Below are 26358 nucleotides of genomic sequence, written 5' to 3'. Positions count from 1 at the left end.
TTACAAATTTGTCAAAATGTCGCCGGCTCAACGCCGGTGGCACATCACAAAGGGGATAAGGTCAACAACCCCAAAAACAATGAAGGTAGAGAGAGTCTCTACAACTTTTGAGAGACAACCAGCGGAAGTAAATACTGAAGCTCAAGGGGTAAACAATTAGTTCTTAGTTAACCACCGGTCCGTTCTCATCACGTACATAATCATTCTCGTGGGAAAATGTGTTTAGTTCTGATTATAAAGTGCGGTCCAGATAGTGTATAGTTAACGCTATGATGTGACACGCCGAAAACTCTCAACAAAGTGTTTCACTATTAAAAACAATAATTATATTAATAATAACTATCAGTTACTATTGATTATCGGTACTTTTCAGAAAATTAATTTTGTTTGATAACCGATAGTGAAATTCAACCAATAAATTAACATGAAACTTGAATCAGGTGAAGTGTAATGAACAGTGTAACTACTAACCTATTGTTGTGTTTCATCTGGAGTTCGTTCGGCGTTATTAATTCTTGATAGACAATACGACAAAATTTTAGGGCGAGAAGGACTTCGCTATAAATGCCTTGAAAAAAAAAAAAAAAAAAAAAAAAAGCATCATGCTAACTGAGTGAATGGAAGGTGGTAACATCAAAGATCTCGAAGAGAGAAAATCACATCGTCCAGAAGAATACAAAAAAAAAAAAAAAAAAACCATCAAAAGCAGTAGCGTCTAATTGGAGTGACGAAGACTTATTCATAGAAGAGAAGAGGACTACATACAGTGAAAGTGTAGTGACAATGACAGTGAATATATATATATATATATATATATTTTTAAAAAAGGGCTTAATATAAAGTGCACACATGATCGATCGATCCCCGTTTATTTGCTTACAAAGATCAGTTTTTGTGTATAAAAAGATGTATAGTGTTGGTTAGTGTCCGTGATTTAGTGTTCAATAAAATAGATATTCGTAAGTCTATCTTGGAGTGGTGATCTTTTAGATGTCCATGTTCCTGGAGGCAGAAGTGAGTACCATTGTATATTTACTTATCTCTCTTTCAGATGTGCCTCTTGGCCGGGGCCAGGAAAGGCTGTGAACACTCTTTCCCAGTCTTCATTTACATTTTTATCTAATGATAGAAGATCCTCTGGTAAGGGGATGGCAGAGAAAATTGAGTTCTAAAGGCCATAACCAGGGGAAGTCGTCAAAGGGGCAAGACGACTATAAAATATGAACTCACGTGGGAGGAGGATATTGATTTCTGTAAAAGAAGATTAAAATTAATTATCTAATTTTTTTTGGTTCAACTGTGTCAAATTTCTTATGAAATCCAATTCTAGTTTTTTTTTTTTTTTTTTTTTTTTTTTTTTTTTTTTTTTTTTTTTTTTTTTTTTTTTTGCTAAGCAGATTATCTTATATCTGCTAAGGGAATTACAGGTGTCAATATTTCTTCCACCCATCTCTCATGTGCTGGAAATTTGAGAATATATTCTTTGTGATGACTTCAGGTGACCATACAAACGCATTCATCCAGCTTTGAGCATGAGAGAACCCTTTACATAGGGACTATCCAGAGTGATGCCCTTAACACCGCGTAGCGTAGTCACTAACGCTTTCATCTTTGGTGCGAGCGGTCCCGGTGGGGACACTCAGTCGAAAAGGTGTAACAGCTTTTTCAGGCCGGACATCCTGAGTGACGTTTTTCCGGGGGGGATGGTACCTAACATAATGGTCCCAGGCCACTTCCTTCCTATCCCGTTCCTTTTTTTCCATCCAATGTGATAGACGGGGAACCTCATCCCTCATATGTGTGACGGGGTAGGCCACAGATGCCGAAAGCCCAGAAATTGTAACCGTAACCTATATCTATCTGCATAGGTGGACCAACAGTATTTGAAGCGTAGATTGCAGAGGACGGGGTAAAGATTAAATTATACGATGAGGAGGAATGGCTAAGAGTTGGTTGTGGTTATTTGTATTGTATGATGACAGAGTACCGTCATCGTGAGTACCCGGTTGAGTTTTTTGTCTTGTTATCTCAGTTAGTAGGTTAAGTTTGGGGTCGCTTCAGCAGTGCAAGCAGAGTACTATTCCACGGGAGGGGGAAGGGAACGTAATGGTAAGAGCGTAGCCGAAGGCAAGATTGGATGAACATTTTAAATCAACAATAAATGTGACGAAATTATATTTTATTTAAACACTGGATTTCGCTCAATTGAATGTAACAAACATACAGATAGTTATCAAAAAAATGAAATCATATGAAGTTCAAGCATTAAACATTACACCTCTATAAGATGCATATGAAAAATACTGTAGCAAGTCACATAAAGAACCTCACAAAGAGAGTATAGTTGTTGATCTACCAGCTTAACGTTCTTTCGAGCTTGCAACAATAATTTTAGTATCAGGCGCTTGATGAACTACATTACAGGAATGCTTATTAAATAAGCTTATTACCTCTAGTCTTCACGAAAACAAGAAGTGTAATGGTTCATGAAGCGCTTCATGCTAAAATTGTTGTTGGAAGTTTGAAAAAGCGTCTAAGCTGGTAGATCAGCAACTATGCTTTATTTGCGAGGTTCTTTATGTAACTTTATACAATATGTTTCATATGCGTCTTACAGAGATGTAATATTTGATTATTGAATTTCTTATTCATACGATATACTGGCTTTTATGAACACTTTTACTTTTACGATTATCGTAGGCGGGAAAAGACCTCTTTCCAGCAAACAAGGTCATTTCAATACTATTGCTTCAATCAGTCTTGTGCTGCGTAATTGCTCTTTTGTAGGCTCTAAAAAAATTAACCACAGGTAATATGGTAAAATAAAAAAAATTTAAAAAAATCTGAATTCTTATATATTTGCTTATGGTTGCTACATACCAAGGTTCGTGAAAATTTGAGATGATGTGGGCACCCTTGGATCATGTGATGTAGAGGTGAAAATATGTCTGAAATTTTCAAAATGGGAGCAATGTAATCTCGTTCATTGAATTCCTTATTAAAGCTGAATTTTGTCCAATGTTGAAGTGAACGATTGTTCCAACACGTTCACTTTGAGCAAGTTACGTTGCATTTAAGCATAGTCACCTGCGTCTCGCTGCCTTAAAAAAGACTTGCAACATAAAGATCTCACAGTAACTGAGGTTAATATTTGCTTTGTACACTCGTGTTATGGAGATCAATTTAACGAAAGAAAAAAAATACCCTTTACCCTACTGCTAGCTGAAATTTCCTTTATTTTATCCAATTGGAGTTTTAGGACTTTTAGCATTACACAACACCGAGGTTATGAAGGACGGAACCTATGAAAACGACCAGGACTTGAATCCCGTGCAGTCGGTAAGTGCAATCCTCATATTAAACGCCGTTCCACATATTATCACGCCTCCCAGAAACGAAATAACTGCGTCACCGACCCCAGAAATTCTGTCCAGTTGGTAGAAAAGAAAAGGTAAAGTGTATTATAAGATTAGTACAACACAAAAAGTACCTTTTTATGCAGCGACTCCAAGGACTGCTTCTCTTCTTCATGAGCACTTTTTAATGCTGAAATCTCTTTCTCATGTTGGTCACGTAATCTGGATATATCCTCATCTTTTCTTAGAATCGCCTTCTCTAAATCATCACACCGATTCAAAATCTCAGCTATATTGTTCTCCTTTTCCTGCGCACTCACCTGGAAGATTTAAAAATTAATTCTATTAATCAAAAAGTTATCTTAAAAATCTAAATGCACTAGCTTAAGATTTCCATTATATTAAACATATTAAGTTAGATTGTATCTATTTTATGTCTAGTTTTTAAATCTTTGCTAGCTTCATAAACGAGATCCATGACTACAATATTCTACGTAGGTTGCTATCTATATTCACCAAATAAAAAAGATCACTATTCATTATTTTGCTGTTCAAAATCTGCTATACGACGTTTCAAGTTCCTTCGAAAGTAATCTTTTGATAACTAAGGAACGCACATAAGATAAAAATAACTAGTAACATCATATAATGTCCAAAAAACTCGTAAAATCATTCCGAGTGTAAAAACATTTTAAAATGTCATATAATAATTACACATAGTGTGTGTCCGAGCGCTAACAAGTAGTTTTTGTTCTAACATATAGCTCAGAATCAAACTTGCCAATATTGTACCCTGGCCGGTGAACGATGATTTCTGACAGAATTGCACAAGGCCACGGCGAGCGAGCAGAAGACAGCAGGTCAACCAATCTTAGACTCAGAACCTGTCGCGTCTCCATCGTAACCATCGCATATTGCCAAACTTTCACTCAAACCCTCTCACCCTCAACGAGAAAGGAGATGATTCTTCCCTTGTGCGAGAAGCACATGGCAACACCGCACTCTTGAATCGTCCTCGCGAGCTGTCAGAAATCATCGTTCGCCGGCCAGGGTATAAGATTATTTCGCGAAAACATGTATCATCCGAATACAGTTCTTATTCAGTTGTCCCATGAAAATTTAATTATTTTTTCCCCTTATAAAAATGCCGCCTCCACTGTTCTTTTCATAGTTTTACCGAATGTAATCTACTTTTATCATACAACATTTATTACGTTTTAAATATTATCAAAGATCCAAGGTTGATTGTATTGTAAGTCCCTTAAATGGAGTTTTAATTCCAACAGAAATGTTCCTTTTAGTGGTACCTAACCTACATAAATGTCTTTTCACCAGTAGGAAATTCGGTAATATCTTACTTCTTTGAAAATCTATACAATTACACAAACTGTATGGACCACCGAAATAATTTTTTTCGCTCCAATATCTTAAAGGAAATAATTTTATGCTGCAGCATTTATTTATGAAATATGAACAAAATTATGTTTTCGGAAAACTTCGTTCGAAGCAAACAAAACCCAAAAATAAACTATCTGTTGTGATTTTTCAGAACAAATTAGTTATACCCTATTGTAAGGTTATTAACGGAATATTTATATAAAATATAAACAAAACCGACTGAGTGGTTTTTAAAAAATCCGAAAAAAAATCACCACTCCCAGGAATAAACTACCCATCGTAGATTTTTTTCAAGACAAGACAAATTAGTTATGCCATACAGCCAGGTTATTAATGAAATATTTATTTTCAAATCTGAACAAAATTGACATTATTATTATTATTATTATTTTAAGAAAATCATCCGAAAAAACTCACCCCAAACACTTCTGGATTGCTCCTAGCAAAACGACTTATACCGTATTATAGGGTTGTTAGTGGGACATTGATTTACGAAATATGAAAATCGTTAGAGCCCTTATCGAGAAAATCACTAATTTTGATATTCATCCTTCGATGTAGTACCCTTGTTTTTGACGATAGCAAAAAATTCAAGAAGTTTCCCTAAGGAATCATATAAAACCTTAATGTTTAAATTTCGTATTGATACATTGAATGGTATGGCCTGTAGGCGAAAAAATCCCTTTCTCAGCATGAAGGCGCCATGTAAAGTGTAAATCCGTTGATATCATGAATTCGATTTTTTTTTTCTCTCGATCAATCCAATTTCTTCTCTCTTATCGGCGCTCAAAAGCAGAAGGCAGAAGTGACTCACCTATCAACAACAATGCCATACGTTTCTACTATAGGTAGAAACGTGAAATTTGGATAGAAATTTCATTTTGTCACGAAAACAAGTGATAAGAAAGGATTTAGGAAATATGTGTTCTAAAGGAAAGGGGAGAAGGTTAAAGGGAAATTCAACATTTTATCAAAGAGTACAGTATCCCACGACTCCTTTTAGTTAGGACAATGAAACTCGGGTTATAAATTTTCCATTAAAAATAAGGATATCCGTTTCAGTGCTTTTGAAAATTCCGCATCTAAAGAGAAAAGAAGGACAATATTTATGATATACGGTGCCTTCCATTTCAATTCAGGCAGAGCATGTACCATCACCATCTCAGATATTGTTGAAACTTTTTTTTATAGCAACTAGACATGTTTTTAAGAGACCCATATTTTTTTGTTTTGTCGAAAAAAAAAAAAAAATCCGCCAAGTAATGGGTCATCAAAGACGGGGAGTACAATTTATGAATTGTAGAAGATGGAAAATGGTCAACTTCGGAGCCTCACCATTCGGCTATGGAGACAGAGTTATAATTCTTGTGGTGGTATGTACAGTACATAGGGATGTAAATAAACTATATTTTATAGTTTGGTTTGCACATGCGTATCTTTTTGTACATAAATTAACAAATGAACGTCAATTTATATGAAAAGTCGAAGTTTGCGAATTTTTTTCGAGCACTTCCGGTTCGAATTTTAAAATTCTGTTTTCACGGTTGGTAAGACCTGGTTACTTGCTTTCCGAAAAAAAATTTGTATCGCTTCTGTGTGGAACCGTTTTGTCGCAAAAAATTCGAGAAATTGTAAAATTTTCAAAAATCGCCATTTTCTCGGAAACACCATCTTTTAAAATTCTGAAATTTTGTCAGATGGTTCAACTTTACATGAATAATAAACACACCAAATACCATTCTCGACCAATGCCTCATGAATTAACTGCAGCCTCTTAAAGTTAGCGAAGTTTCGTTAACTTTGATGTCACAGTTAACTGGGGACAATAAAAGTGAAATGATTTGATGATGTTTGTGGTTCCCATTCATTAAATGAAGAATAAAAGGTTTTCTTGGCTGTTTTTTTTTTTTTTTTTTTTTCATTATTTTGATCAAGAAGGCTCTCTGAAATAGTAAAATGAGCCTCCCCCTACTCCTCCGTTTTCTTAAACCGAAATAATCTGAGGTGGAAATTACGATTACGAAACAGACAAATTTTAAATTTACTTAAAATGGCCATCCAATAAATTGTGATGATCTACAAAAAGCCTGAACTATTACCTCAGTGATGATTTGGAATGCTCCAGACAAAGTCTCAATTAAGTGCTGTCATTACAGTGATCGAAAAAGGACAAAAAGTTTAAAAAAAAAAAAAAAATCGAAACGATTTCTTACGCGTTCCAAAGAAATTTACTGACTTTTTAAATAGAACAATCTCAACATAAGAATGGGTCACTCGGAATTTTACAGTATTCGACTAAAGTGGGTCAGTCCGCAATCTGCGAGGGAAGTATGTATGTGTGTGTGTGTATTGTGCAAATTTTAAGTTAGCTGCTATTGCGTTGCTACAAATCAAAGATGCAGCCTGTATTGAAGCTGTCATGAGTGACCTATTTCCTTTAGTAGTATGATCCGTAGAAAATGACAACTGTCTTCTTCAAGAACGTGGTGAATGTCCTGGAGTGGAAGGAATAAGTGTGGAGTCTTTAATTATTGATCCTGATGAAAATGAAAGTGTTACGTATGCCATATGGGAAAACAATAATCTCGTTAAAAAACTGTGCCACTTTCTGTTTTCGTATCGTACATTGCTGGTTTAACTGTAAGAATTGTAATTCATGACTACATCAAGAAAATCCAAAGAGAATTAATTGCTATCGAAAAGCACCGTATAAAATTTCAAGATACAAATTCTATTTTACTTCATGTGGACTTCGCTGAAAACTGGACTGTTATTCTGCAAAGTGGAATTCAGAGTTATCACCGTAATACGAAACAACTGACAGTTTTGTTGTAATAAACGACGATAAAACACACGATTCGGCTCATGTACTCATAGCCATAGACAAGATTCTAAAAATACTCGAAGAAAAGCGAAAATATATTTTATAGAAAAAGGTTTGAATACGTGAAAATAAGTGTCTACAATTTCCCAAACCGTGTCAGTGATTTCTGATGGTGCTGCATCCATAATCAGTGAAATTTTGTTTCCGAAGACCATTTTAAGTAAGTGGACTTGAGATTTGTGCGTTTCGTAATCGTAATTTCCACCTCAGATTATTTCGGTTTAAGAAAACGGAGGAGTAGGGGGAGGCTCATTTTACTATTTCAGAGAGTCTTCTTGATCAAAATAATGAAAAAAAAAGTCAAGAAAAACCTTTTATTCTTCATTTAATGAATGTGAACCACAAACATTGCACTTTTATTGTTCCCAGTGTTGCTAACTGTGACATCAAAGTTAACGAAACTTCGCTAACTTTAAAAGGCTGCAGTTAATTCATGAAGCAGTGGTCGAGAATGGTATTTGGTGTGTTTATTATTCATGTAAAGTTGAACCTCTGACAAAATTTCAGAATTTTAAAAGATGGTGTTTTTTTGCCTGAGTTGAAATGGAAGGCACCATAAACATTTCCGTCTATTTATTTAGAAAATGTCCAATGTACAAGTTCGCTTAAGTTGAATATGTGAAATTCAATATTTTAACTCTCATGTGGTTCGGATTCCACGTTAATCAGTAGGTCCACGTCTCATATAGCCTCGCTGCTGAACGGGACGTAAAGCTCAAAGTCAATCAATCAATCAATATTTTAACTCAACTGAAATTAAGGGAACACGTGCTTCAGGTTTTCTGAAACCACTCCTAAAGAAGTCAAATTCAATCAATATTCTTTATTTCCCATTACTTATTCATACAATATTCAATGTACGGTCTTCCTTAAGTTTGGGGATGTGAAACTAGTTTTGTGATCTCAAATAAAAATAAAAGAATTCGTGTTTCTGAGTTTTCGAAAATTCGCTCCAAAGTTCGGAACGACGGCAAAGTACTAAAATTACTGGTTCTTTAATCAGAGAAAGTTCAGTATGAGAATTCGCTTATGTTGGAGATGTAAAATTCGAAATTTAATCTGTTCAGTAAAACTAAGCAAATATGTCGCAGCGTTTTCGAAAATTATTCTTCTAGAGGGAAAAAAAGTGGGCAATTTCTATAGCATTCAAAGATTCTTTTTCATATTGATTAAACTTGTTCTGACTATGAAAAAGACGTGAATTTTCCTAGCTGTATCTACAACTTGTAAGATGTTTTTCAATATTCTTTCCCAATTTTATCATTACATTTAAAACATATCTATTAAATTATGTCTTTCAGTTATTATACAAAGTTTTAAGATTAGGCAATCTAATCTATTTCTACTTTTACCAGATCTCACCACCTGCTGGTTTTACAATTTCCCATGTGTTGCTAAACTGATAACTACAGATCTTTTCTTTTCCTACTAAATATTGGCTTTGATGAAAACTATAGAGATGGACACGCTTTATGTGTAATTGTTGTATTTACGAGGTTTTATTTTGTGCTTTTGTATTTCAAGGAGGTTTTAGAGTTATTGTTAAGGACATTACCTGTAGTTCTTCTTACTTTTCTCAGTACATTCCTTAATATACCTGAAGATGTGTTGCAAAAGAGCTTTAAACGTTATATAGCAAATTTCAACTAATGAATGGTTAGTATTCTTTTCTCTTATTGCATTCATGAAGCAGAGCTCTGCTCAGTAAAGAGCAATGACCTCACTGACATATAACAAAGTATGGATGTGTATGTATCTAGATTAGTGTTCCGCAACCAATGCGCTGCGCCACATTGGTGTGCCCTGGCAAGGTGAAAGGTGTGACCTGACCTTTTACCTAAGAAATTATGTAAAGTTACTTCTTATCTCAGTTACTTTCTTTCATATGCTTGTACAAGTATACAAGCATACTGTATTTTATTCTCTGTACAGTATTTTCGTCGGTTGTTGAAAAAAAATATATATATATATCTTTGCTGCAGTGCGTGTTTCTGAAAGAGAACAGGAAGCTAGTTATAGCGTAGCCGAACATATCGTGAAGACCAATAAACCACTCACAATAACTGAAACGTTGTTAATGCCCGTTTGTAAAGAGATGGTGAAAATAGTTCTGAGTTCAGAAGCTACTAGTGCAATTCCAACACTTTCTCTCTGTGCTGACAGTCAGTCGCGGAGTTTTTCAACTACATATCTGTGTAAACTAGGCTACTTTACGTGGACTGAAATTAAAACGTCAAAGATTTGCATTCAACAATTCTTCCACGGATCAACCGCCTGTGACCAGTTAAGCATGCACGAGTGTCACATGAAAATGTAAACAATTATTTACTTTATTAGTAACAAATAAGTGCACATTGTTGTATTTTCTGTAGTAGAATATCTTGATATATGTAGCTTAAATCAATAGCAGTTATTTGCCAGCATAAACTTTAATTCATATTCCTAAATTATTCATAAACGCACGATTCCATTTTAAATAATAATAATAATGTTGCTTATAATATATCCATATATATAAAATTGAAAATCACTATGTTTGTGACTCTTAATCTCCTGAACCACCTGACCGGTCTCGATCAAATTTGTAACATGGATGAGGTTCGAGGCTGGGGTAGTTTTAGGCTATTCACTTTGATGGTAGAAATGAAGGGGGAGGGGGCATAAAAAATAAATAAAACTTAATAACTCCTGAACTACTCGACCGATCTTGATAAACTTTTCAACATAGATGAGACTGAAAGTTACTATTTTTGTAACTTAATAACGCTTGAACTATCGAACTGATCACAATCAAATTTTCAAGATACATAAGGTCCGGATCTGGAAACATTTTTGTTATTTCACTATAACTACAAGGGAGGGGGGAGGGGAACGTATAAATAGAAATTAATAAAACCTAATAACTTTTGAACCACCCGACCAATTTCGATCAAATTTTCAACACATATGAAGGTCGGGCCTTGGGTGTTTTTTATCGTTTCACTTTGACGAGCCAACGTAGGGGAGGGGAAAAGGATATATATATGTACAAAAAATAAAAATGAAAATGTGTCTTTGTGACTACATCACTCCTGAACCACCCGACCGATCTCAATCAAATTTTCAACATACATGAGTTTAGGGGCAGGGATTACTTTAGGCTCCTCATTTTGACGACGCAACGTAGGGGAAGGGAAGATAAATTTTAAAAATGGTCAAAAATGACCGATATTACTGTTGAATCCGCAGTTTTTGGGGCCGATGGGAGAAACAGTGACACTTCTGATGCTGTTTCAATCAAAGTTTAGCCCTGATAGTTGGGGAGGGAGAGGGTACAACGTAGAGGAGGAGGATAAACATTTAAAAATGATTGAAAAGGACTAATATTAGTGTCGAATCCATAGTTTTAGGAGAACCTGAGATTAACAGTGACAATTCTGATGCCGTGTACCGCAGCACGGAGGAGGGGGAGCTATGTACAGGATGTTAATGAACTATACCGACAAACTAACAGGTGATTCCTCACATCAAAATAAGAAAAAAAGTTCATGTAGACCTATGGAGAGAAGAACATAGTTCCAGAGCTAGGGCTGCCCAAAATCGCGAAAAAGCCAAATTTCAACAGGCCCCATTTCGAATTCCAGAAATTGTGGATGGTGCTCCTTATCAGTGTAATGTACCATTACAACTATGTAATTTAATCTCCGCTCGGAGGGGTCCACTAATTTTATCACATGCTGTACCATGCAAATTTTTTCAAAATATGTTTCGATTCATATATGATATCCAGTTGATTATAATTATACTCAGAATTAATGTGGAAGCTCGGGATAATTTAGTAGCAACTATATTTTGGGGAATAACATATTTATTCGTACTTTATTTCATGATAATATTTTGCATATGGGTATTTCAAATAGGGAAAAATTGAAACTATCATCTTAATGATATACGAAAAACTAGGCCCGCTATTGGGCAGGAATTCTGGGAATAAAATACCATTCTAAATTTTGACAGAATAATTTAGACCCCCCTCGTCCTTCTTGAGATTCCCATATCCTTCTGAAATCCGGTTTTATCCAGATTTTACCATTTTCTATTCGTTTCATATTCTCCGCCGTCAAAACTCTGTTTTGATTGGGACTATTTCCGAAACTATGGTATTAAGGGGGGAGAACATTCATTCTAGAACCGGCGTTAATCCAGGACACAGCATGTAATTTCGTTGCGCAGAAGTTTTGCATATTTGGAGAAACTAGCAGCTAAAAACCAGGTAAAATTAGTTCCATTTCGAAATTAAGTCACTGGAAGATACAGGGGACCTTAAAATATTAAATTTTTAAGAGAAAATAGACTGAAATAGTGAATTACAGAATGCTGCCCGACAGACGCCATGTTGATGCTTAATCAGTAACTGTGAATAGGAACAGATTAAAAGTGTTGCAATTTTAGTGCTGAAGATCCTCACGTGGTCTCGAAAAGCCAGTGATTTGAAACATTTAAATTTCCTTTTCACCCCTCCTGAAAAATTATTCCTGTTAGGGTTATATAGGCCTGTCGTCATATAGATTGAATGTACATGGAATATATGTGGCGGTACTGTGATGTGTATAGTAAGTAGAGTAGCTTCTATGATGTCCGAGTAAACAAGAGGTAAGGGGCTTCCATTTACTCCTGATTTGAATATCTTTCCAGTAAAAATGGGTTGAACAAAATCTTAGGGATTATTTTCCTTACAGGAAGAGGGTCCCCTCTTCCATTGATAGTTGCATAGTTCCTTACTTAGATAGTTAAAGAACCACGAGTTAATCGGTAAGAGGGTCACTTGGGCCCTGATTCATTTCAGTCACTCCCTTCCCAATATACAGAACCGATTACTAATATGGTAAAAGCTGGATATCGTTTATGTACAATTAAATCGGGTAGTAGTGTTGATTAGCGTGTGTAATGACATGTATTAATCGTTGTGTTAGTTTGTTTAGTTTATGTGGAATGTAGTGGCATGTATATATGTGTAATGTGGTATTCTGACAGTGGAAGTAGTGTGTGAGTGTGAGGATGACATGTTTAAGTAGGGACAATGTATCATTTATTATATGATTTTTCATATGTTGTTCCTCGTAATAAGTATTAAAATTCAGTTGAAATCCATAGTAATATCGTATAGTAATTTGGTGTACAAGGGCATATTCGATCTTACATTACGATGCTATTTTTTTTTCTCTTTCTTTTATTTGTGCTGTAGAATAAACCTCATTGTTGTCATCAGAATAAGAACGTATTTAATTAATATTATCGTTGATAATATTGCTGTTTTTTGAACCTATAGGCATTTCTAAGCTGTGAAGTGGTATATAGTTTGGCTTTGAGTGAAAACGGTCTGGGTTCGTGAGATGTTTCTGTGTATTGGTCAGTGCCCGATTATTTTTGTATTGCAGATTTCAAATGATAAGCGGCATGGCCTTGAGTTGGCTTCACGCGGCGTCCAATTTTGACTTTGAGCGGTGTTGACAATTCGCGACAAGCAGTCCTGCACGCTGACTTCTCGCGCTACTGCGAATCTTGACAATACCAGAGGCGCTTATTAGAAATATTGTATTAGCACATCAACTGCTCACTTTACGAAGTAGAGAAAAGAATTACGAACACATACGTGAAAACTACATCTTTTTATGTCAACTGGTTGTTATGATACACGCTTTTAAAGGTTTCCATATAAAACAATTAGTAAAACGAGCGGTGAGTCCCGCGTCTAATTTCCAGTGGATTTTTCTTCAATTTGGAAATAGAACTCAACTTTTATTACAGAATAATCATGGATGTAACCAGCAGGTTGTTCTAGGGGAACATTACTTTCAGGGGGAGGAAAGCTTTTCACACATTTAAAAGAGAACAAATGATCTCTTTCAGAATATGAAAGCATTTCAACTCACCATACATACTATACACATGTTATATTTTCACGATGCTACCTTATCAAAAGACGGATATTGACAGTACTGAGTAGAAAACCGGATTGTAGATGAATCAATGACCTATTCATAAGAAAGCAAATGCTGTTTATAGCAGTCTGTTTATCTGACTTTGTATTTATTTGGGTTAAAACAGTAAAGGAAAAAAAAATCGAAAAAATATCAACTCAGATATTATTATGCAATAATCTAATAGAGAGTTTATACGGTGTGCTCCCAGTTAGGGAAATGAGAATGTAAAGCATATGGTTAATTTTAGTTGTTTCAATTAGGTACAGAAACCGTATTGATGATGTTTGATTTGTTTTTAAATTTTCATATTTTATTATAAACGTCCCTCATTTGCATTAACTATTAGATAAGTTTATTAAACACATACCACGAACCTCATTTTGGAGTTGGAAATAGTTTGGAAAGACAGGGCCCCCTTTTCCCCCGTGACTACACGCCTTTGGAATCTTATTCATTTATATATATATATATATATATATATATATATATATATATATATATATATATATATATATAAATATATATATATAATATGCCTAACATCGTAAGAACAAAGTATGGGAAGTTCGTAATATTGTTTTGAAATTTACTTCGGGATAAATTCTTCCTTACTCGACAGAAAAAACGCAGTATGTTTTTTTTTTCCTCCACGTTTCACTACCTTACATATATGCAACCACTTATTCCCTCTTTCCTCCTCCAGCAGGGATTCAAAAGCACCAGGCGTCTGAATGGTGTCGTAAATTATCGTAACCCAAAACAAACTCGATCATATGGACTTGCTTAGGAATCAGACGGATTGTTTTTGTGTGACCTAGACCAAGGCCAAGAATGTTATTTGTTATGAAAACTGAGAAGGAAACAAAGGTGCTAGATGTGTTGGAACGTAACTTCTCTTCTAGCATAAACAGAATTCATCAGTGTCTGGGTTACTTTCTTTCATGGTAGTTCGTTTCTTCTCCAAAATTATAGTTGACAATGTCTTTAAGCAAACCGAGTACAAGTGCGGAGCTTTTTAAAAAAAATAAAAAAAAAAAAATAAAAAAAATAAAGTGCTACGAAATCAGGCTCGAAGAATTATTTTTTGTGTTGACTTTTTTTTTTTAGCTCATGATAATAAATTTACAAGACTCAGATTCAGACAATGACGAAATATTAACTGACATAGACGATAGTGAAAGTAGTGTTGAAGACGAGTGTTAGCATATCCACTGGAAAAGTTAATAGGTAAGTAATTTAATTGCTATATATACTTCTAGGATGCACAGTCAAAATTCTTGAGTGTGCTGGAATAGTATATTTACATTGCGAATAATGTTGCAAATGTATGTGTCATAATCTCAACTGGAGGAAGAGCGAGAAGGGAAAGGGGAGTCCATGATCCGGCAACACCGCGCGGAATATCGCGCACCATTGGCTATTGCCCGTGATGCTTTACATCTGAAATACACAGTAGTGGCGTGTAAGTTGCAATTTTTTGATATGACTGCTTCGAACAGTCTTTAGTATATTTAAAGTATAGGCTGTCCGGTAGTGAATCTTCATTATAGAGTGTTATAAAAATAAAGAGGTGTATATATATATATATATATATATATATATATATATATATATATATATATATATATATTAAAATGAATGTGAATGAGTAATAGGATATCCCTGAATGCATATGCTTAATGTATTTATTTGCCACGAGGTGAAGTATTGAGTATTTATGTATAATGATAAATATTTCGAGCACTGACCCCTACACTATGACTTCGCACGAGGATGTAGCTGTTGATTAGTTAACGGATTATATTATCACTTCGCAGTTTCGCGTTCAAGAGTAATAGTAACTATTCGTTGAGAACCGGGTCTAGCAGGGTAAATAGCATCATATAACAAACAATTTGGGATATTTTACAATTAATCACCAAAATATAATAGCCGTCTGGAAACTCGGTGCCGTTGCATTACATGCATTTGTTTTGATGTTAACCTGCAACGTTGATTTTTTTTTCCAAACCACCTATTCCGACTAAGCTAACCTTGTTCGTAGAGGTGACGGATTGGAAAGTCAAACAATTTCGTAACTTAATTACAGTAAACTTTGGTACTTTCATACCCAGGTGTCGATCCTCTCTCCCCTTCAAATGTTTTTCATTTTCTTTCTTAGTTTTAAATTAGGTAGCTATAGAAATTAATCGACACCTCAAGACGTGGCGTTCTTGCAAATGTGGGAGACACTGGTAAGATTTGGCAAGTAAATCGCCAATACAAAATTTTAATTTTTTTTTTCTTCTTTTGGCAAATCCCTAGTTAGGATTTTTTCTATTTTATCGACTTCACTCTAGTTTTCCATACTGTCCTCGGAATTCTCAGTTTCTGAGGGGTCGCATATTTTTATTTTATTTTAGAAATCCTAAATTAGAGACGACTACAACCTTCCGGCTGGACCGTCCGTAACTCAGTGAATTGGTACCGGAAACGGTTAATAGTCAATCATTCCACAGGGCTTATTCCTTGAGAGATGGTTGCCTAGAAGGCACGGACTCGTACTTAGGCACTCAGAGACCCCTTTGGGCCACGCAGTTGAGTAGGCCACTTTTTCCGGCATATATATTTGGCTCTGGAATGTTGTATGTGGAAATTCGACCACCTACCTGTGTAGTTTAGTGTCGTAACTTATTTGCCCTTGGCGCGCCGCTGTCTTTCTCCTTCAGCTATCCCTCTATTCTCTTCAATATTTCTTTTAATTTTTAATCTCTCCCCCACCCCCCACCTAAGTATTGAACTTTACAAATATTGATCATTCAGTATATAGCTTTTGAACATAATTTACTAACGGAGACATCGCGAGACATGATTCGTGGAGGTATTCATCGACGTGGAGTATCGAGAGACTGGTTTTCCATCGTATTTGACACACCGCGGAGTGAGTGATGGTTCGGTACACTATAATGTTTTATTCTCGTTCTTTCATCTTTGTCCGTCTGAAGTTCTCTGTCGAACTATCAGCTATTTCTACCTTCTTGCTATTGAGTTTAAGGTTGTAGTAGTTTAGGCCCAAAAGTAAAAGTAACATTCTAGGTTTTATATATATATTCTGTGTTTACGTGCCTGTTTCACGTACTAAAAGGTCTATTTTGAAGTTGAAGATACAGACATATGGAGTTTATGGTTATGCGTGGAAAATACGTTGATTATATGGAATGTCGGAAGTTCTCATCTTTGAAAGTGTTGCAACCTAGTAGCAAATTATTTGTCGGGGTCTTTAAGTATAATGTGTAAATAATTATTGAATATATGTATATGATGAGATATACAGATGGTGATCAGAAAAATGGAAACACCTGTAGTTGGCAACACGTCAGATGTATGGGTTGGCAGTGGTGTCGTGGCGCCCGCAGCGTCGGACCGCTGGTGGTGATGTGTTAGGTCAGTCTCCATACTACGTGAGGCGCAGTGGAACAGCAGTGTCCAGTGGCTGCAGCAGACGGAGGTAGTGTAAAATGGGAGACCTCTCAGATTTTCAAAGAGGGCAAACTGTTGGTGTGCGGTTATGTGGAGTGAGTGTGACGGCAGTGGCTACTGTGTTAGGTGTGTCGCGTGGGACAGTGTCCAAGGTGATGACGGCCTACACAACACACGGGAAAACCACATCGGGGAAACGGAACAGTGGGCGGAAGAAAATCATGCGTGACAGGTCACGCCGGGTATTAAAGCGCATTGTCGCGCAGAACCGCCGTGCCACTGCGGAGCAAGTGACGGAGGAACTCAATCAGCACTTCCCCCACCCTGTTTCGACAATCACAGTCCGCCGCGAATTACATGACATGAACTTACGGGGTCGTGTTGCACGGGCCAAACCGCTCATCAGGGACCATAACACTTTCGCACGCCGCAAATGGTGCCGCGACCATGCAACTTGGACCGTTGAGAACTGGAAACGTGTGATATGGTCGGATGAGTCATCCTTCACCCTATTCCCAACCACGGGCCGTGTTTATGTGTGGAGAACGTCCAAAGAAGCTTATGATCTGCAGTGTCTCTGCCCAACTGTGAAACATGGCGGCGGCTCGGTGATGATGTGGGCCGCCATATCATGGTTTTCATTGGGTCCTGTGGTCGCACTTAGCGGACGAATCACTGCCAACGATTATGTCGCAATTTTAGGAGACCACTTGCATCCTATGGTCCGGATGTTGTTCCCGGACAATGATGCCATCTTCCAGGATGATAATGCACCCATTCACACAGCTGGCGTTGTTGCAGCGTGGTTTGAGGAACATCGGGATGAAGTTCAACAGCTCCCCTGGCCCGCCCAATCCCCAGATCTCAACATAATTGAACATTTGTGGTCCATCTTGGAAACACGACTCCGGCGACGATTTCCACCTCCATCCTCTCTCACAGAACTGGCAGATGCCCTGCACGAGGAATGGTGTAAAATTCCACTTCCTACCATTCACGACCTCTATGCCCTCATCCCACGTCGCATCAAGGCTGTTCTGAAGGCGAAAGGTGGGCCGACACCATATTAATCTGGTAAGTTGCAATTTCGTTCAGGTGTTTCCATTTTTCTGATCACCATCTGTAAATATATGTAAAGCTTAAATATGATATCGAAGTGACATGTAGAATTGAATTGAGGAAATGAATATGTATAAAGGGAATGGTCTACATCTAATTAGTGACTAAATAACCGAGGATGTAAAATAACCTCCGTAATTGAGAAGACATAACTTTGCTTTTATAATCTGAATAGGGAAGTGTGTTCCATGAGTGCTTCTACGAATGGAATTAGTATTGTTTCTAATGAGCAACATAATTATATGTACGCATATAAAAAATATGATAGTCAAACAAATGGATACTGTAAAAGTGCCTAACAGTCATAGTGATATAGACACTCATCGGTAGTAGCGAGATAGGACTCATAAACTAACCAAGAAAAAAAAAAAAAAAGAGAATGAACAAATAAAAACCTAATTTTTATATATGAGGAAGGACTCATCTAAAACCTTACACTCTTTTTTTTTTTCTCTTTTTCTATAATCTTATAAAAAGTAAGAATATATCCATATATATGAATTAACATGTTCTTAATATGTCCTTAACGATTAATATTGTTTTCTTCTTTTTTTGACGTAATAAAATGTATAGTAAAATGTAGTTAGATATCCATGTCTGTACGCTGTCCCGTGTGTATGTGTGTGTGTAACTGAGTGAAAATTTAGCTTTATGTTGTAGCATTAATATAGGTTTACTGTAATGGTGTTCGTAATGCATGACGGAGACCATGAATGATAAAATCCAAACTAATCTGAATCGGCTCTGGGAGAAAAGCCAAGATAATACGATGTGCCTGAATAAACGACGATTTTTCAGAAATATCGAAATTTCCATTTGTCAAAAATATATGCATTACTTTATATATATATATATATATATATATATATATATATATATATATATATATATATATATATATATATATATACCGGGTGCACCATTTATAATGTCCCACCTTTATAACAGAGAAACCAAGAGAGAGAGAGAGGTACGAAACTTTGCACAAAGCAACTACAGGAGGGGGGACATCTATCCATATATTGGGTAACATCACCAGGTGAACAGTGTTGCCAACCCAGTATAAAGTTATGATTTTTTAAATGGAATGACCTAAATTTAATTTCATAATTCGAATCAGCAATGAAAACAAAGACGAAAGAGATGACACTCGCAGATCAGTGTTCCATACTTTTTGAGAAATAACGTTAAACATATGTCAAATTTAAATGCCTTTAACACACACAAGGATTGAAGTAGAAACTATTTGTGCACATTAAATGAAATACTGGGAAGAACTCTTTAAAATGACTTCAAGTTTAGAAGCATCAGTTAAACAGTGTTGCCACAACAGAAGAGAGAAAAGTTGAATTTGGAAATAGTGCAATAACTTGGAAAAGGTCCCTAGCACAGTATGGTTTAAAATTCATAGAGCAAATCAGTATGTCATAAGGAGCATTTTCACGTTTATTTGAGATTGATAAATCAAGTACTAACCGAGATATACGGTACTTTGTAAAAGCTGAGAATTTTGTGCTGTACAAGATGGTAACGCTGTTCCAAAATTCCCTTTTATCCTTCTGCGCTGGAGAAATAATAAAGTAGTAATCTGTGACACAAGTTATATTCTGTGACATGCCGAAGTAAAGCAAACTACTTACAATAAAGAAACAGAATATCTTTTCTGTTTCACGAATTTTGTTATGTATGTTACGAATAATTGTTTCTTGATAATTATAAACATATATTTCTATAATTTAATTTCTTTCTCCTGAAAATAAGTTAAAAAAGACAATAAAACGTAGATATTAATAGTTGTCAAATTTAATTGAAAATACATAGGCTAAGTTCTGCTAAATGGTAGCAAAATTTCTCAGATCATCCAATGTTTATACTTACTGTCCAATTTTAGGGGAACATACACAACTTGTTTTGTATTTCATTCACCACGAAATTAAGTACTAATATTTTTTTTTTTTAGTACAGCACGTAGAAATATGCCATAAAAGCTATACTGGAACAAACACCAAACAACCTGTGTTAGGTGCCCATTAAAAACAAGAAATGTATCTGATCAGTAAAGAAAGGGAGAACCTGATGGGTCCATGAACATTTGGATCAGTATTGAGCTGACGAGTAAACGAGTACAGTATAAAAAAAGAACATGATCAAATCTGTACTGGATGGCCACAAAAAGCAAGTAAGTATTTAACCAAGTCAGGGCAGGGCGAAACTAGTGGAAACTCAAGGTGTCTATAGGGACCAGGCGCGTTAGCAAAGGTGGAAATGCTTGTAAATAAAATAGTGTAACATACTGTGTAAAGAGTATTCCATAAAACTTCTGCAAATTATATGCGACATTGTATTCCTTAGCGCAGGTAACTTTCGGTATAACGTCCCACGATTATGCCATTTAGGTTAAGGGGGACAATAATACAATGATTAAGGCAAGTGACTGACGATACAAGAATTAATGGGATGAGAATGTGAGAGAAAGCGAGAGTACCCTACAACTCCATGAACACGATGTTATCCACCACAAACTTACTGGATCGGAAATCGTATCAGGGACCCCACGCACCAGAGGTAAACGCTCTACCACCGAGCAACCGTGCCCTCGCAGTTTAACTTTAGGATGACATAACCACAATTTTTCTATTATAATCCAATCAAAATCTTGCTTTTTGTACAATGCTTCACAATAATTGGATACAGATTTATGATATACTGGAAAATGATATGTCTGAAAAGTGATTATTCTCGAAAAAATACGTAAAAACCTCAAATCATTTCATCTATTTGAAGAGAACCAAGTCGGAAACTCACACGGGCTTTTGTATGTATGGAGGATGCATGTCAGCGACAGTGTGTATGCGCGTAAAGGAAGACAAGGGAGAGAAACAAGCACAATCCTGTGCTACGTAGTAATTATGATGTAACATATTCTTGGAGCTCACGATAAGCAAACGTGGGACTGTGTCCGTAGAAAACAAACACGTCACCACGTGAAAGTAAAACCGAAATGCTTATTCCCGCTTTGTCTTGACGCAAACTATTACAAAGTGAGAGGGTCCAGGTATAAGTACGAGGGTCATTTCAAAAGTCTTGCACACAGCCTATGCACGACCGTTTGAGCCACGTTTAGGTTACTTGTGGATCAGAGTTTGGGCTTGACGATTGTTTCTGTGTTATGTGGTTTGCGAAACTGTGTTGAGAAATTCAGTGGTGAACCTAACTGAGGTTGTATTGCACATAGTGTTGTAAAAAAACGGTTTTTTTTTCTGTGAAGTTTTTTTCAATAAAAAACATCGTTCTTTTTCATGTTTTTTTTTTCAAATGTGTTTTTTTTCTGGCAGCTATTATTTATTGATTTATCTTGAAGATTACTGAAATAATCAATAGAACTTGAATCGAAGCCCTCGTAACTTACAAATCGTTTGTTTCCTTGTACCTATACGAACAAAATCGTGTGATTATTCCATTCGGACCCAGATCATTTTTGGCGTTTTCCTACTTTGTTAATTAGTGACTTATTGCTCAAAAACCATTTACCCTATTGATATGGTTAAGACCTTGTTTTTTAGAAAAGGAATGTGGATATTTTTTGGTGTACATTACATTGCAGTGTTGCGAGCGGGTGGGAAATTACGGAGGGAAATGTAGGGGTGAAAATTTACAAAAAATCCCTAACCGAATTTCAAGATTTTTGTATCTAGCACCACTGATGCCATATGGGTCTAAGTCACCTAAAAAAAAAATTCTTTGGTGGTTGACAAGGTACAGTGAAAATCTAAAGTCGCTGGCTTTAATTCAAAGAGAGAAAGAAAAAATTCTCTCTTTCCATACACATGAAATGTTGACACTTTTTACGCCTCAGAAGCAAAAACCAACAGATATGCCGGGGCTACAGCTTCTCTAATTATCCTATTGAAACTTTTTATGGTGCGTTCTGTAGGCTAAAGAGAAGGCTTTCAGGTAGTGGTACATTTGTTGCAACGTAGCGAGCAAGAGGGAAATAATAGAGGGGAAAGGGAAATTTGCCAATTTTTTTTTTTACTTAAAATCAGGAATTAATTGTTTTGGCTGGAAACACTGTCATAAAACAGACGTAAAGTATCTGAAAGTAAACCTTCGTACCCCAAGAATACTTCCAACAAGTATCATGGTGATATCTAACAAAGTAAGCATGATTTTTTTAAAAAAAAAATCTCATTCTACCTCAGAAATTCACAATTTTCTTAACATTTACAGAACATAGTTTATTATAAGCCTTAACTGTACTTCCCCTAATTTTTCTACCGAAACTTTTTATGGTGTGCTGTGTAGGCCAAGGACGAGGCTTTTAGACAGTGGTATGTCTGTTCGAATGTAGCCAACGAGAGGGAAATAATAGAGACAAAAAGGGATTTTTTCACAAAATTTCTCCCTAAAATCGGAAATTAAAATTTTCTGTAGCTGGCAACAGTGCTAGCAGACACACACAAACTATCTTAAAAGAAGCTTTGGTATCCCTATAATATCCCCTACAAGTATTGTGACAATATCTAATAAACTAAGCAGGTCGTTAAAAAATATTTCAGTCTACCTAAAAAAATCACAGTTATCTTTCCACTTAGAGAACAAGATCTACTGTAAACCTTAACTGTACTTCCCCTAACTATCCTATTGAAACTTTCTATAGTGCGTTGTAAAGGGTAAAGACAAGACTTTCAGATACTGGCACTTTTGTTCCTATGTAGCCAACAAGAGGGATATAATAGACAAAACACGTAACTTTCCCCTAACATATTGAATTAAAAATTTCCGTAGGTGGCAACACTGCTACCAGACAGACGAAAACTATCTTAAAATAAACACTGGTACATTACTAATATATCCTACAAGTATCATGGCGATATTTAAGAAACAATGCTTTTAATTACCAAAAATATATTTCGATGAAGAGAAAAGTAGGGGAAAATCAAGAGTTAGAACCTTAATCCGAATTTTTCGTGCTTCCCCTAATTACCCCACTGTAACGATATGTACCCGAGTTTGTTCAGTAAGAACAAATGTTCGACTGACGTAAGTTGACTTGCATTCCGACGTATAGGTACGGTTTATAACAAAAATTTCGAATTTTTTGCCCAAATTTAAGGAGATTTTAATTTCCGTAGTTGGCAACACTGCGCGCAAGCCCGTCCAATTGATGTCAACAATTAGGTATCCATCGGACGTATCTACCTGACAAGTCTTAAGGAGGTCTCTCTACAACGAATGAAGCTACAGGGGAAAAGTAATAAAGAAAATTCTCGAATTTTTGACTGGGGTGAAATTTGAGAGGGAAATTCGACACACAGAAGAAAAAGAAACTAAAATGATAAACTATGGACCAACCATATTTGGCAAGAAATATATATTAATCCAATGTTCTCGGGATTGCTGCCAGAGTAGGTGTTGCTGTGCTGAGCTTTCGTTACCATACAGCGGCAACATCTTCAGAGCTGTGTGTTGAAGTGTGCTGGTCGTACAGATTATATAGTGGTCTATAAGAATCGCTGTGTTCCTATTGGTTGTTTATGTTGGCCAATGGCATGCTCTGATTTTGCTGGTGGAAACTGCTCTCTGATTGGCTGATGGTTCTTTTCGTACTGAGAAGCTGGAACCAGATGTCAGGTAGATGATAACCTTCGTCTCTGTTGATGGATGGCTTGTATGTACGGATGAATAAAGATTCATGTATTTTCCTGTCCCAGAACTGTTTACATTTCTTTAGTACTTCAATTTGGTCCCACATGGCCGTATGATTGTATTGTATGCAGTGTTCGGCTATTGCAGATTTTTCGGGTTGTTTAAGTCTGGTGTGTCGCTGGTGTTCTTTCATTCTGTCTTCAATATTCCTTCCTGTTTCACCTATGTAAGTGGCGTTGCATTCACAGGTGATCCTATAGATGCCTGGTGTCTTTAATCCCAATGAGTCTTTTGCACTTGGTAGTAAACTCGTGATCTTCGGTGGAGGGCAGTGTACAGTCTTGATGTTGAATTTCTTCAATAGTCTAGCTAGTTGGTTGGAGGTTTTTCCCATATATGGAATAAGTGCAATGTTTTCCTTGTCTGCCGTGTTGTCCTCTTTTGTGGTGCAATCTCTGCTGCTGTATTTTCTCATGGCTGTGTTGATCTGTTTCGACGAATATCCGTTGAATTTGAATACTGTTTCCAGGTGAGACAGTTCTGTGCTTATATTATCTGGATCTGCTATTTGGTATGCTCTGTGTATTAGAGTATTTAACACCCCCATCTTCTGTGCAGGATGATGAAAACCGAAAGCTTCGAAAAGCTTAACCGAAGACAAAACCCTGAACCGTCTCATCCGAGCAGAGAAAAAGCAGTGGTGAATCTCTCCAGCAAAAGACTGAGTGAAGCAGCTACAAGTCTTCTATGCAAAGGCCTGAAATTCGCTCCAACACCTAAACACATTCCCATCACGGAAACTGTAAGCGGTATTGAACAAGCAATAAAATACTTAGACCAACAAGCAGCAGACCACATACGCACACAAGCCGTTACGGTCCTTATGAGGGCCAAGCAGCAGAAGCTGAAATACAACCTATCCAGAGAAGAAAGGAAAGCCCTCAGTGACCTACGAGCTGATGACAGCATCATAATATTACCAGCAGACAAGAGGAATGCGACCGTCATTCTCAACAGGGAAGACTACCACTCCAAATTAACAAACCTACTGGAAGATCCAGCATATAGAAAAATTGACAGAGATCCAACCAAGGCCATCGAAAAGAAAACCTCCAGATTAATACAAAGTTCCAGTCTGAATGAAGAAGAAAAGAAAAGGCTTAAACCTTCCGGTTCAATACCACCAAGGATTTATGGCCTTCCGAAGATACACAAGAAAGTAGTTCCATTACGACCCATAGTTAACACCATAGGAGGCCCCACGTACAGCCTGGCCAAGAAATTAACAGGACTGCTACAGCCACTAACAGGAGAGTGTACACACCATATCAGAAACTCCAGCCATTTCGTACAGCTGCTACAGAGCATCAAGACAAACGCAGATGACATACTCGTCAGCTTTGATGTGGTTTCTCTCTTTACGAGGGTACCACTGGAAGATTCTATTAAACTCCTGGAATCGCACTTCAGCAAGGATATAGTACATCTCTTCAGACACACCCTAACGTCTACCTACTTCAGTTACCAAGACAATTTCTTTGAACAAAGTGATGGTGTAGCAATGGGCTCTCCACTCTCTCCAGTAATAGCGAACTTCTATATGGAGTATTTTGAACACAAAGCGCTAGAAACAGCAACATACAAACCTACAGTATTCTACAGATATGTAGACGACACATTCGTCATATGGCCCCATGGCAAACAGAAACTCGACGAATTCCTGCAGCATCTGAATTCTATACACCGCAACATCCAGTTCACAATGGAAACAGAAACAGAAGGAAGACTCCCGTTCCTGGACGTAATCGTATACAAGAAGCCAGATGGAAGTCTAGGCCATTCAATCTACAGGAAACCCACACACACTGATCTCTACCTCGATGCGACCAGTTTTCATCATCCTGCACAGAAGATGGGGGTGTTAAATACTCTAATACACAGAGCATACCAAATAGCAGATCCAGATAATATAAGCACAGAACTGTCTCACCTGGAAACAGTATTCAAATTCAACGGATATTCGTCGAAACAGATCAACACAGCCATGAGAAAATACAGCAGCAGAGATTGCACCACAAAAGAGGACAACACGGCAGACAAGGAAAACATTGCACTTATTCCATATATGGGAAAAACCTCCAACCAACTAGCTAGACTATTGAAGAAATTCAACATCAAGACTGTACACTGCCCTCCACCGAAGATCAGGAGTTTACTACCAAGTGCAAAAGACTCATTGGGATTAAAGACACCAGGCATCTATAGGATCACCTGTGAATGCAACGCCACTTACATAGGTGAAACAGGAAGGAATATTGAAGACAGAATGAAAGAACACCAGCGACACACCAGACTTAAACAACCCGAAAAATCTGCAATAGCCGAACACTGCATACAATACAATCATACGGCCATGTGGGACCAAATTGAAGTACTAAAGAAATGTAAACAGTTCTGGGACAGGAAAATACATGAATCTTTATTCATCCGTACATACAAGCCATCCATCAACAGAGACGAAGGTTATCAT

General features: G+C 36.7%; 1 protein-coding gene across 1 annotated transcript in view; it reads right to left on the bottom strand.

Moving 5' to 3' along the window:
* The window catches only part of LOC145688547 (uncharacterized), a 265066-nt gene that overhangs the window by 141245 nt on the left and 97463 nt on the right, over window positions 1-26358 (bottom strand). Inside the window, exon 4 of the mRNA XM_081762940.1 lies at window positions 3491-3676. Within this exon, the coding sequence (XP_081619066.1) occupies window positions 3491-3676 (186 nt within the window). The remainder of the gene's footprint in view (window positions 1-3490; window positions 3677-26358) is intronic.

The sequence above is a fragment of the Thermobia domestica genome, chromosome 6 (genome assembly GCF_964235325.1).
Source record: "Thermobia domestica chromosome 6, izTheDome1.hap1.1, whole genome shotgun sequence".
Taxonomy (NCBI): Eukaryota; Metazoa; Arthropoda; class Insecta; order Zygentoma; family Lepismatidae; genus Thermobia; species Thermobia domestica.
This window is presented reverse-complemented; position numbering and strand designations above follow the sequence as displayed.